General features: G+C 44.0%; 1 protein-coding gene across 2 annotated transcripts; it reads right to left on the bottom strand.

Annotated features, from left to right (window-relative positions):
- Nucleotides 1-12,911, bottom strand: med14 (mediator complex subunit 14). Of its 2 annotated transcripts, XM_041950621.1 has the most exons (29): nucleotides 12,505-12,911; nucleotides 11,922-11,948; nucleotides 11,669-11,774; nucleotides 11,366-11,539; nucleotides 11,090-11,219; nucleotides 10,825-10,953; nucleotides 10,594-10,701; nucleotides 9,544-9,676; nucleotides 9,256-9,406; nucleotides 9,024-9,135; nucleotides 8,552-8,677; nucleotides 8,254-8,332; nucleotides 7,734-7,893; nucleotides 7,396-7,590; nucleotides 6,786-6,920; nucleotides 6,582-6,658; nucleotides 6,283-6,443; nucleotides 5,724-5,870; nucleotides 5,114-5,358; nucleotides 4,674-4,943; nucleotides 4,006-4,255; nucleotides 3,315-3,437; nucleotides 2,915-3,091; nucleotides 2,448-2,686; nucleotides 2,159-2,338; nucleotides 1,755-1,862; nucleotides 1,183-1,308; nucleotides 874-1,063; nucleotides 1-742 (listed from the first exon to the last, which is right to left on the bottom strand). In XM_041950621.1, the coding sequence occupies exons 1-29, from the start codon at nucleotides 12,678-12,680 to the stop codon at nucleotides 669-671; spliced, it is 4,308 nt and encodes a 1,435-aa protein (XP_041806555.1). In that variant the 5' UTR covers nucleotides 12,681-12,911; the 3' UTR covers nucleotides 1-668. The 2 variants fall into 2 exon arrangements, with proteins under 2 accessions (XP_041806555.1, XP_041806556.1); XM_041950622.1 differs by lacking the exon at nucleotides 3,315-3,437.

The raw sequence follows: 12,911 nt of genomic DNA, 5'->3' as shown, positions 1-12,911 counted from the left end.
GAAGATCCTCAAAGCACAAACCAACTCTGGGCTTGGTTTATTAAATAGCAAAGGCAGACACAATGTCGCAAATCCTTCAATAAGGACTCAAAATAGGTCTTAATAAAATACAACTGGCTTATAAAGTTTGTCACAGTTTTACAGTATCCAAAGTGAAAAGGTTGAAACAAAAATGCAGAGGAAGTAAAGGCAAGATAACATTTAAATAGTGTGCTAAGTAATACATCTCCTGATACTATAATAATAGTCTGGTGGTATAAAAAAAAAAGAAGAAAAAAAAGAGACAATTCTCTATCAAAACTCGAACTCACCTGATTCTTTTCAACACTCAAATATACAACAATGTACAATACATGTTTTCGTAAACAACCTTAATTTCAATAGATAATCTTGTTTACAAGTGCACCTGGAGGAAAAAAAATAACATTTATATCCTTTTGCATCAACCCCCCCACCCCAACAACTGTACATTACCCTTGTTCAGAACAGCAATTATACATCAGGTCAATAGTCCAGTGGCTGATGCAGAGAGGACACATGCTGGATTTTGACATCTTGGGACTACAGTTGCTTCTCTCCTTTTTCTTCTTAGTTCAGGGATGGCTCCATCCTCAGTCTCAAAGGGAATCCAGTTGAGCAGTTGAGTACTGGCTCTGAATTAGTTGTTTCTACTGGCGAGTGCCGGGGGGCAGAGTGAGGTTGGCCATCAGCTCGTGAACAGAAGCAAATATCGTACACTCACCTGAAAGAAAAATAGAAGTTTCCTGATGTTAGCAAAGGCATTTTTCATGAAAAGACAAAGCTGAATGTTAAGTTGACACCAGTTTTCCAGTAGGATAAATGATTCAGCGTTCATCAGCGTGCTAGTCTCACCCTGTCTGGCGGGGTGCAGTTCATTGAACCTCTTAAGGATATTAGAGACCATGAGCGCTGCGGCCCCTGACGAGCTGTGCTGCCTGGGGATGTCTGCCTGCTGAGTGAGGCCAGTGGCCATGTCGTACACAATGGGCACAATAATGCTCACTGGCTCCTGGGGCACTGGGATACGCTGGGTCAGCTGCAACTGTGAGGCAAAAGAGACCGAACACACAGGGGCAAGTTGGTCTTCGCATTTTCAAATGATGATATACAGCTTGTGTCCTGGCTGTGGAGCGTTAATTGTGAGGTTCTGCTTAGACTTACAAAGAAGAGCATCTTGGATTTGAGCACCACAGCGATGGTTCCAGGAGGGGCGATGGGGGGAGCGCTGGGAGGGATGGTGAGACAGAACTGGACATTCCACTTCAGCTGTGCAGCCTGGTCAGGGAACTGCAAAGAAAGACAGAGGCAATGGAAGCTGTTTATATAAAAGGTAAAGAAATTAATCGACGTTTAAACTGTCATTAAGTACATGACAATACATCTTTTCAATTCTATAACTAGAGCATGTGCAATGTGTGCACACTCTCAAAGCTGTGAGAAAGGCAGGTGAATCAGGACATATGGTGCATGGTACTGCATTTTGTTGCAATGCTTCCTCTGTTATTTGACAGCCAGTATAACAAAAGAAGTGGAGCACGTCTTATTCAGTTTGCATATTCATGAATTCTTGAATTTGTATTAATTGCTAAGCAATTTTGAAGTCGTTTTCTACATTTTGTGGAAAAAATATAAAAATATAAATATTGAACATATTTCGTGGATGAGGCTCATACACAACCATGATTCAATACATATATGTAACAACCTCTGGTATAAAAGAAACAGCTACCCACCAGTTCGAGCTTCATGATGCGCACACAGTCTCTAAGGATGTTAGTGGGCGCCCCCAGCAGCTTGGTGAAGGCATTCAGAGTGTTGTATTTGAAGGGAGGACCAGCAACCTAGAAAGAGAACAACAGAAGATGGATCAGTGGAATAATTACATGACTGCAGATATGTGTTCCTACGAGTGGCCTTAAAGACTATTACTGTTAAATCGTCTTTTAATTGAAGCAATGCATTACAACTGATTTTAAATTTACAATATAATACACTATTTTCAATTATCATCAGTTTAGACAAATACATTATGCCTTTTTTTCATGTACAGGTCAAAATCTCAAACCATGCACATGCCTCAAATTTGCGTGTTTGGACAATCAATGAATTTGGCTTTTTAAACGCTGTTTATTCTTACCCGTGTTTCAAAGAACTTCTCCAGCACCTGAAGCTCCTCCGGGGACCAGGGACCTGTGTTTTCTGGAGTGACTTTGAGCTGCAGTGTTTGGTAGTTCTTTGGGTTCAGAGCCACGCGGCACTTGAGTACATCCGTCTTGAACATGATCACCCCCGGCTCATTAGAGTTCACAATAGATAACTGAAGGAGAGTTGACAGAGGAGGGGAAGTTAGGAACGTGTGATGTTAACCGAGTGTCCACCACCATGGAATCATCTGTCCAAGTCAGGATATTTTGGGCAACACTTACATTGGCCTCCTGCTGGATGATTCTCTGTAGGTGTCGCCTCATGATAACTGAACCCAGGAAGCGCTCCAGTGGTGAGCAGAGGTAGCTTCCTGCCAGGCCTGGCACGAGGCAGGGAGTCGGTGAGGGGAGTAGAAGCACATGCAAGGCATTGTGGGTGAGGGTGGTAGGAATGGAGGCAGCCCAGGGGCGCTGAGGTAGCTTGCGGGGTGGAGGCATACTGGTAGGCATGACTTGTGAACCTAGACCAGAGACAGAGAGAGAGACAAGTTTATTACTCATCATTTAAAAACATTGTCACCTAGTTTGTGTTACATAGTTTGTCCACCAGAGAGCACTGACAAGTTTATTTTTCAACTCCAAAGTATTCCGCTCATTACATATCTTGGTCATAATAATAATAATAATAATAATAATAATAATAAGGGATTTCAGTATCGATGAAGTAACGCTAAGAGAGCAACACTTACTAGTCCCAGCACGTGGAGAATGAGGGTCGGGGATAGGCGAGTGCAGCGATGGGTTACCAGGGGACATGCCATGGATTCTTGCCCCAGGAGAGGGCCCTGAGACCTGGGGTGAGCCTGGCCACTGGCCCCTATGGCTGGGAGACACCATGGCATATGGAGAACTGGGGTCCAGAGCACCTAAGGTGAAGGAGAGACAGCCATCAACAACCAAACACTTATTTTTAAACAAAAAAAATACACCACTGTGTGCCCACTAACCACAGGCCATTTGTCATACGCTTGCTAATGTCTGTAGCCTAGAAGTGCCTAGTGAAGATGTTCAGTTCAGCCCGTTCCAGCTTTTGGACAGCAGACCAGAATTAGCACCAGGCCAGCATTTAGGGGCCACCCTGCTGCTTACCGTGGGGACTGGCAAAGCTGGTCTGGCCCATGGCTATGCCCAGAGAAGACGGAGACGGGGTGGGCCCGAAAGGAGAGGGTGCCCTCAGAGCTCCACTAGGGGAGCCAGAGGCATGGATGTTCCCTGCACACACACACACACATACCAAATGGCTCGTCAGACTCTGAGGTTGACAAGTGCTCCCCACACACACACACACACACACACACACACACACACACACACACACACACACACACACACACACACACACACACACACACACACACACACACACACACACACGTGCTAAAGCAGGGCGGAAGGGCTGCAGCCTCTGGCTGGCGGGCTGAGATGGAGAGGAATGGAAAGAGCAGGACTAAATGCATGCTTTGTTCCCTCTTGGCTGTGAGGTGTGTGTGTGTATGTTGCATGAGAAACAAATTGATCTCATGGTTTCACAAAATTAAAATGGGCACACATGGTTGGCTCTTCTTCGTTGTCTGTGACAGTCACACAGCTCGCTCTTGCGACAAATATGTGCATACGTCAGCAGGAAAGATCATGACAGCAATGTGGTAAATTCAAAAACAATGAACTGTTGGTTGGAATCCTGTATGGCAGCTTGACAAGCTCAGATGATGCAAATAATACAGGATATCATTCACTCACACATACTTGGGCAAACAGCAAGTACCAAGCTTGCCATTACCTGGTGACTGGGTGGGCATCATGGATGGAGATGGAGTTACATTAGCGTGGTAATTTGGCGGTGGTGATGTGAGAGGAGGATAGACTCCTCCTGCACCCCCTCTCATTGTCTGTGGCTGCTGCTGAGCATGAAACTGGGTCATCAGACTGTCCATCACGTCTACACCCACTGGCGAGGGTGGGTTGTCATCTTCATTCACAGAGCGTCTGCGAGCATCCTGATTACTGTCTACAAACATGTTCAGGAATGTCTATACAGGGGAAAGATTATAAGGACAGAATTAGAATTTATTTGTAAAAAGCTGGACTAAAAACACAGCAGTTGTTAATCATGAAACTGTACCATCTGCATTACATGCACTATCGTGTGTTTGCTGAAAAGATCCTTCGAGTTCTGGAAATGTGGGGAACAGCTAGCCTGGCAGTCCTAATGCTAAATACCACTTCATATATTGTATTAATCCAAAAAAAGAGACAAAAAAGGTGCTAATAACATGGTAATCTTGCAGTGATGACAAGACTGCAGACAAGTGACCTTAAAGTTAGAAACTTTGCTAGAAGACATATGTTTTGATTTGAGCCCTGTCTCCACCCATTTCCTTGTTATGCTGAGCTAAGATAAAAGATGAACTACTCTTTTAGCTCATATCAACAGGTCACAATTTGTACCTTGAGTCCGGGGGCAGGGTGGAAGCCCTCTACAATCTTGGTGTTGTCAAAAAGACTGTAGGCTCCGTCTCTGATGGCTACCACGCCCCGACTGCGGCAGTAGATGTCGATGCAATACATGTTTCGGAACGCCAGGCGGATGTGTGTGGCTGACTGGGGTAAGATGGAAAAGCACTGGTAGGCAGTGTTGGTGCGCTGGGTCAGGCCCAGCATGGGCACTGTTGGTAGCTTGTTGATTGCATTCAGAGGGGCCTGTGTGTCAGAAAGCACCTGAGGAAGATGAATAGAAATGTTACCCTGGACAGAACACTTAAGTAGATGGTGTGTGATTAGAGAAACAGAGATTGTAGCATGGAGGGCAAAGTGATGTTTGCATGATTTTTATTTTAGCCGTGTGAGAAGCATGAACAAAACAAAGCAATATAACTGTGCTACTGTACCTGCAGCAGCTGCATCACATTTGGACCTTTGTTGAACATCTCCTGTAGCTGATGGAGGATGATGTTGTGGCAGTTGGAGCAGCCAGAGTTAGGCCCCACAGTGCCCAGGGCAAGGTGGAAACGCTGGCTGCCAGAATTCCACTGGATGGTGACAGAGCTGCCCTTGGTGGTGCCGTAGCACAGTACCAGCTTGCGGTAGTTATACAGCCGCACCTCTGAGAACAGGCTCAAGTAAGATGGCATCTCTGAGGGGGAGGGGGGATATGCAGATATATTAGATTGATGTGTTTCTTTTGTCAAGCACTAATTCCAACTGGTGAGTGCAAGACTTAACTCCCTGTAACTATGTACTTCCACACAGGCACAGCTCCAACTTACTGAGGGTAATGTGAATACGCTGGCTTTTAGTTAAGCCAGGCTAAGAAAACAATGTTTGTTTCACTTTGAAAATACATATATCACCTTCATGTCAAATCCATACACTGACAGCAAAAGGACCAGTAACATACTGACTGATTAAAGATCAGATGATTGTCATCTAAGACCAACACAAGTCATGTATTTACATGTAAGTGCAATTTTTTTGCTTTACAGATGATCATGCACATACCTGGCAGTGCACGAGAGAAGTTGAGGACACACTGGTAGAGCTGACTGATGGCGCTCCAGTCGTTAAGAAACATCTCTACCACCTTCCGCCCGCCAACTGGCTCCGATAGGGGGTTTTCATAAGTCAGATACACATGCCGCGTGGAGGCTAACAGAGGGGATGGGTGGGTTCATTATGACACTGAGCCATACAGCAGATACAGACATTTCTACGCCAACATGAAGACCATATTTACATTTAAGCATTTGTTTAATGGAAGACATTCCATGTAAAATGATGAGTGTTTTTTGCATACTACGTTATTTTAACGTTTTGATCAATTACTAAATTTGCTTCACGGAACATTTCTGATATCATAGGGTATGTGTTGGCTGTGTTACTTTGACGGCTTTGCCCTGCTCTCAGGCTGTGACCGTAGTTTGATTGAGGGTTTTTTGGATGGATAACATTTTAAATCTCACAGAAATGTTTCTGGATAAATCAAGGAAAATAACTTAATCTAATAATTAAATTTCAACTTTTAGTGATGAACTTGGAACAATCTGTATGTGGTTTGTACCTTGCTCTTTGCTGTGTGTGCTGTTGAGAGGGCAATTTGCCAACACCAGTTCAGCCACCCAGGTTCGGTTGTTCCTGCCCTGCAGCCGGAAGGTGCAATCCAATAAGGACCGATCTAAAGTTTTCCTGGTCTCCTCTCCTACACCTTTACAGGGAGGAATCCTGCAGGACAAAACAATTACACTGTATTAGTCACAATGGGCTTTACAAGTTTTTAACATAGGAATTACATGTAGCTGTCATTGTGTGTGTTTGTGTGTATGAACAGTAAATGCATGTATATGTGCTTGTGTGCATTACTTCAGTAGACGTATCGCATGACTGCTGCCATCACCCTCCACTTGGACACCCTGGTTTGGGATCTCCATGTTGGACAGCTACTCAAAGACAGACAGACAGCATTAGCCAGAAAGCACATGACTGGGAATGCTTGATGTTTTTTCGAGACACATTCATGACTGATGACGATGAACGATTTAAATGGTTTCATACATTGTGACTTACCTCTGTTCTGAGACCAATGAAAGGCATGTTGGTGTCGCACATCGCTACTAGGTGAGCCAGCTCTTTGTTGAAGGCACACATTTCTCCAGACCGCTTAGGCTTCTTTGGCTCTGGGTCCCCCTGGTCCCCAGACATCTATACAGCAACAGAGATGAAAACAAATTGGACATTGAAGCACATTTAATTAGTTCTTTTGTCGAGCTGGGCGCATATGTATATTCTTAGCAGTGGATTGTCTCACATTCAAAAAAGGTACAGTGAGGGGGGTTATGTTGTAGCGACACAGCCTACACAGGTACGTAGCTGCCAAGGGCAGAGAAATTTGTAATTATATTAGGCAGAAACATTGATTGTGAAATGTTACAACTGTATATGTCTTTTCCTGCTGTGCCTTGTAAATAGATTTTGAGGATGGGCAGAGCATTTATTCTTTACTTTCCCCACCCACATTTTCCTAGCTAGTCCAAGCTGGCAAGTTCTAACCCTCAGCCAGCACCCCATCCATTAAAACAAGGAAATGATACACTTTATAATATTTATATTTCATTATTTGTGTATGATTAAATATACATATAAACGTTTGGTGTACAACCACTCAAGCACTGACTACCTTTCTCTTAGTGCCAGGTCGGGCCCCTTTCCCTGTTGTCGTATCCTGGACAAGGTGTTCTAGGTTGGGTTTGAAATGCTGCAGGAGCTGTGCACACATGGGCCCGTCCTCCCCTTCCAACTGAGATACGGACAGGAAAGAGTACTTGTACTGCAACGCTGTGGGACTGCTAGGCACTTCAAGCATTTCCACCACCTATAGAAAATAGTTGAGGAAAAAGAGGAATTGGAAATGTCCAAGATGGACGATGAGTGGGATGAAATTAAGTGGAATAGTGTAGTGGAATTTTCTTTAATTGGTATAGGCCTTATTAGGAACGTATTGGTTGAGGGACTCACAATGTAGTACTGCGGAAGACGTGTGAGCTTAATGAAGAGTTTGTGTTTGGACAAGTTGCCGACGGGGTGAGAAGCCGAGTTGGATAGGTGCAGGACATCAGTACACACAGTGGGAAGGTGTTTCACAGACTGTCGACAGCGCTGCTCCCCCAACCAGAACCTTGCCAGAGAGAAAGAAAGACTCTGTGTTACGAAAAGTCAAGGGTTCATAGCTCATACTCTTTCTCAAGCATTCACACTGTTCACTCAAGCAAGACTGGCAATTGAGAGCCTTGGCAATTCATCTCAACACCCAGCTTGCCACCTGCTTAGCCAAGTGTTTCTACTGAGAGCTACTGCTACTAACTGCAATTAGTCAGTTTTGACAGGCTAGCGGCAGGCGTCAGACTCTTGGTTCTGCTGCTGACTCTCTGAACTGCCTCTGCTGTCATTCGCTGTGCAAAAAAAATACTCAATACTGTCAGCAGTGAATATGCATTTAATGTTCAAATCCATTGGAAAACTGAGGAGGTAGACTTACTTCAGTTGCTGAAGCCAAGATATGATGCGCTTCATATCGTCATTGATGGTCTTTTCAATGTCATCCAGCATGGACTGATCTAGAGAGGCAACAAACCAATGTCTCATGTTAGCAGAGGTGAGCGCACAAAACAGTAAAAGTGTAGAGCCTCAGAGAGAATTAACGTGTGCATTTATTCATATAAGCCACATAACTGCTAGTCCTATATGAACACAACATAAACAAAAAACTTAACTAAGACCAATACAATGAACAAACTCAAAACAGATGCTCTGAGTTAATGTTTACTGTGACTTACCTAATCCGTACAACATGGGTTGGAACATGCCAGAGTGCAGGTCTACAAAAATGTGTAAGCACTCTGAGCGACCGCAGGGCTCAAGTATTGGAATAACGAGTGTGGGTAAAGCAGTCTCGATGAACGCTGAAATAAACACACAGGTGTGAATACCACCATGGTTATATTACATTAATTGGCAGAAAGTGAATTGGGATGCTTGAGAGAATAGATCTATATGAGCTAATGGGAATATTCAGCATGTAATTCATCATAATTTAGATCATGAAAGTCCTCCCATTAGACTTTTTCAGGATAAAAAGGATGCCTTCTGAGCCCTAAAAAAATGCCTCTTTTTTTCAACTGTTATCACTAACTGGCACAAGGCTGCATCTGCTATACACTGCTACACTAGATTCTGTGCATTTGCAATATATACTTTAGAATGTGTTCAACTATTAATGATGAGAAAGCAGTATGAGTAAACACATACAGCTGTCACTGGGATTGCTGGCCTTCAGAATGGCCTTCAGCTCCTGCAGCTTCTGATGGGACCGGGCATGCACGCTGTCGATCAAAAGTTTCTCCACTGACAGATGGTCAATCTGAAGAATGATTACAGGAAAACAAACATTATTAAATTGTAAGACATTCGTCCAACAAGTCATACTTCTCTACAGTTTATGTTACACTGCAAACACATTGATTGGAAACATTAAGCTTACCTTCATAGCTCTCTCCATTAATTTAGAGTCACAGGCAGGGAGAGGAGGCTCATGAGATATTTGCAATGGCTTGGATCCATCTGATTCGTCGATCTTGATCGTGACTTTATGTACTGACGCTGTACCCGTCTTCCTACCCAAAACCTGTTGGCTGGAAAAACAAAGAAAAATGATGACAGAGAGAAGGAATAAAAACTATAAGCTTCAAGCTCATCATTCAATATTGGTAGTTTTCTGAGAACACAGTGTTCTTGTCCACATATGTGAGGGCAATACATAAAGTCTTACTTCCAGACAGTGAGTGTGAGGTATTTTGCGGGCACATATCTCTCCTCCTGCACCAGGTCTCCCCATCGTTCTCTAATCAGCATCAGAGTCTGAGAGTGGAGCACCTCTAGCTGCAGTGACAGACAGAAGGAATCTGGAAACAGTGCAGTTAAAGAAGACACAGTGTGGGAAAATACCAAGTCCAGGTGAACAGAGATAAAGTACCATACACATCTTTCCATTAACATTCAACACACACTCACACACATATCCTCAAGACACATACACTTTGTTGGTAAAAGGGGTGTTTGTGCCCAACACAGACTGCTCTTTGACACAGTAAGCTGCACTGCTAGCGCTGGTGGGGGAAAGGCAGAGCAGAGATGTACTGATTAGCATTGTGATAAGGACAGTCGTGCTCAGCTCGCATGCTTGATTAGGGTCTCTAATGTTCACGTCGATGCTAACAAGCTTGTCTTTCTCTATACATTTCACTACAGACTGATGAGTGACAGGGTCACTAAATGTCTGATCACAACAAATCCTCTCCTTCCAATATGTATGGGTTACAAAAGCATGATGAATGGCAAGATTATCACTGTCTGGTGATACAGCCGATTGGCTTTGATGCGGACATAAGGGGAAACTTAATTTAATAGAAAATGTAATGTTGCTGTAATTTTTTAAAAGCCTGTACAGATAAAACAAAATGCATCTATTTCTTAGTACAGGTGTTGGAAACACACATCTCCATTTAAGAATGAATTACACTTCACTTGGCCTGTTCGGACGACAGGTTGTGAGTGAGAACAGCGCTGCCCTTTCCCTGTTGGAAACAAAAGGTGCGTTGTTAATGTAAAAAGAGATGGTTAAGAGGGATGTGTTTCTCATTAGAATGCTGCATGTATCTGCTTGATCAGTCAATACTATATATGCTCTGACACATGCTCCCACCCTACTGCAGTACTTCAAATCAGACTGGGACTAGAGCCAAGTGGTTTTGTGCAGGGCATACACAAAATGCCTGTCTGTGTGTGTGAGTGTAGATACACAAAGCCCAAGAAAGGATACGCAAGCAGTTGTACATATCCTGTAGCGGTTTTTCATCTGCACACAGGCGTGCCTGGACCAGCTCGTGGATGAAGTTCACCTGCAAACTGTGGACCAAGGCTCGGCCATCTGTCAAACCAGTTGAGAGTGAATGGGAAAAGAGAAAACATTAGCAATTAGGTACACTGTCAATCAACTTGTCAATGGTACCCACTGTGGTGTGCAGCAGAACAGGATGAGTGCATGCCTTACCTCCAGTTTCTTTGTCCTCAACCAAAATCTCCAGTTTGAGTAGCCTCCAGGGAATATCAGGGTCATCACCCATCACTGTCAAAGTGGCCTCAAACTCTCCTTCTACACGGAACTTCACACGGCCATTAGCTACAGAAATGCATACAAGCAAACACACGTGTAAGATCTTCTCATTATCAATCCAGCTGAAAGCAAACTACTGAAGAAGCTATGGGACTGGCTATCAGTTAAATCATACCACTGTGGGCTCAAACAATTCGCTTACCAACTGTGAGGTTTGCTAGCTGGGGCGGTAAATCTGTAGTAACAAGGCGATGTCGAAGAATCTGATTAAGCTGGTTCAGGGTGGTCTGCTTCTCAGACTTAGTGATGGGGTCGGGAGGAATGATCTTATCCTACACAAACGGACAAGGAAAAAAAATTGTGTTGACATTACAAACATACAAAAGAGAACACCGTTTAATGCCACAAGTTTGTTTTTCCATGTAAGACTACAGATTAGCAGTCTTAGCATGCAGGGAAGGAAGTTTAACACACTTACACGTATACATGTGGGCAAGCGTGGGTATGACCCTGTGGTGAGAACGTCAATGGCAAAGGGGATGGCAAAGCTGGGCAAACGAGCATGTACAAGCGCATCTCTAGCCAGTGATGCCAGCCTATCAGCTGTATCCACAAACAGGATGGTCTGCTGATCCAGGAAGCTGGAAATCATCTGTTACCATGGATACGAAGGAGAAAGGAAAGGGTTAAGTTGATTAGTGTCTGATGGACACAAGGTAGCATATTATCAAATACAACAATGCATAGTGATAATAGGGAAGTCACATTATACACAACCTACCGCACACTTTTCAACTTTCCCTGCATTGCTTGCCCACTTCACTAGGGCTAGCAGACGCACAAAAAGCTGCCTAGTACGACTGGCAAACTGGACGATTTCTATTTTCCTGGAAAAAAACACACAAAACAAACAATCAACAAGAAAAAAAAGGTGATAATGGTTACACAAAACTTCACAGCAACAACGTAACAGAATGAGTGGCTTAAGACTTGAAGGAATAAAGAAGTTTAGAACTGCATCTAAAGGAACATACCTCTCCATGTCCGTTTTTCTGGGAAGTCTAAGAAAAAAAAAAACATCAAAAAGCTTAATTATTGCCATTGTCCTTATTCTTAAAGTAGAAAGCGCAACACATTACCTGTCCAAACTCTGCGCACCTGCTTTGATTGTGGCAAACGAACGTGTTGTGACAAGAAATCTTTTCAGTTAGCATTTGGGTGAAAAGGGGCCAAGACGAGAAGAGGCTGTCTTAAAGACAGCAGACTAATGCAAGTGCTCCACTCAGTGTCCCACATATTTATCACCCCATATGAACACCCATCTGGGATACCCATTAGCTACAACTTCAGGATCTTCAGACATAATGATGTCTTGTCTATCGATACGCCCCCTCACATACCAGCAGTTATCCGTGCTACCCACTTTGTGAGAGATCACCCCGCTATTAATATGACAAGCATCTCATAATTGCTCGAGTGGTCCCAACCTGACGAGCAGGCTAGCGTTCATTTCAGTGGCAGGAGGAGGATCATCCTCTGAGTTTACTAACGTTAGCTGATTAGCCCGCCGGTTAGCCCAGTTAGCTTTGAGGCCTACACCGCTAAAATGTTACTTACAGTTCCGCCAGCAGGGTAATTTCATGGTAGGTCCTCTGTAGAAGAAATTCTATCAGCAGGCTCAGTCGGACCCCCTGTGTTGCTGGGGCCCCGGGAGGTGGTGGCTGTGGACCCGAGACAACCGGACCTCCGAGTGGGACGAGTTGCCCATCTGACCCAATCTGCACCGGAGCCATTTTACAATGACGATACCGACTAGTTAGCTACGGCGATGCACACCCAGCGCTACAACGGAAAACTATCTAGTTGTAGAAGCTAACTCTTTTGTCAAAAGATTTTATTCGTAGTCTCACAACATTTCTTTCACGAGACGGGTCTCTCGGCATGGACTTGATTTCCTCGTTCAGCAGTAAACTCGACAAATACAACAAATTTGGTAACTCATTACGGAGAAGACTCAACAACGC

Source organism: Chelmon rostratus, chromosome 13 (assembly GCF_017976325.1).
Source record: "Chelmon rostratus isolate fCheRos1 chromosome 13, fCheRos1.pri, whole genome shotgun sequence".
NCBI classification, from domain to species: Eukaryota; Metazoa; Chordata; class Actinopteri; order Chaetodontiformes; family Chaetodontidae; genus Chelmon; species Chelmon rostratus.
This window is presented reverse-complemented; position numbering and strand designations above follow the sequence as displayed.

What these genes read in the sequence shown, in the direction of transcription:
- med14 (XM_041950621.1), bottom strand. Translation starts at nt 12,680, where the DNA reads ATGGCTCCGGTGCAGATTGGGTCAGATGGGCAACTCGTCCCACTCGGA. An exon ending in TCATTGGTCTCAGAACAGAG is followed by an intron (nt 6,659 to 6,785) that starts GTAAGTCACAAT and finishes GTCTTTGAGTAG; the next exon opens with CTGTCCAACATGGAGATCCC. An exon ending in TCATCCAGCAGGAGGCCAAT is followed by an intron (nt 2,339 to 2,447) that starts GTAAGTGTTGCC and finishes ACTCTCCTTCAG; the next exon opens with TTATCTATTGTGAACTCTAA.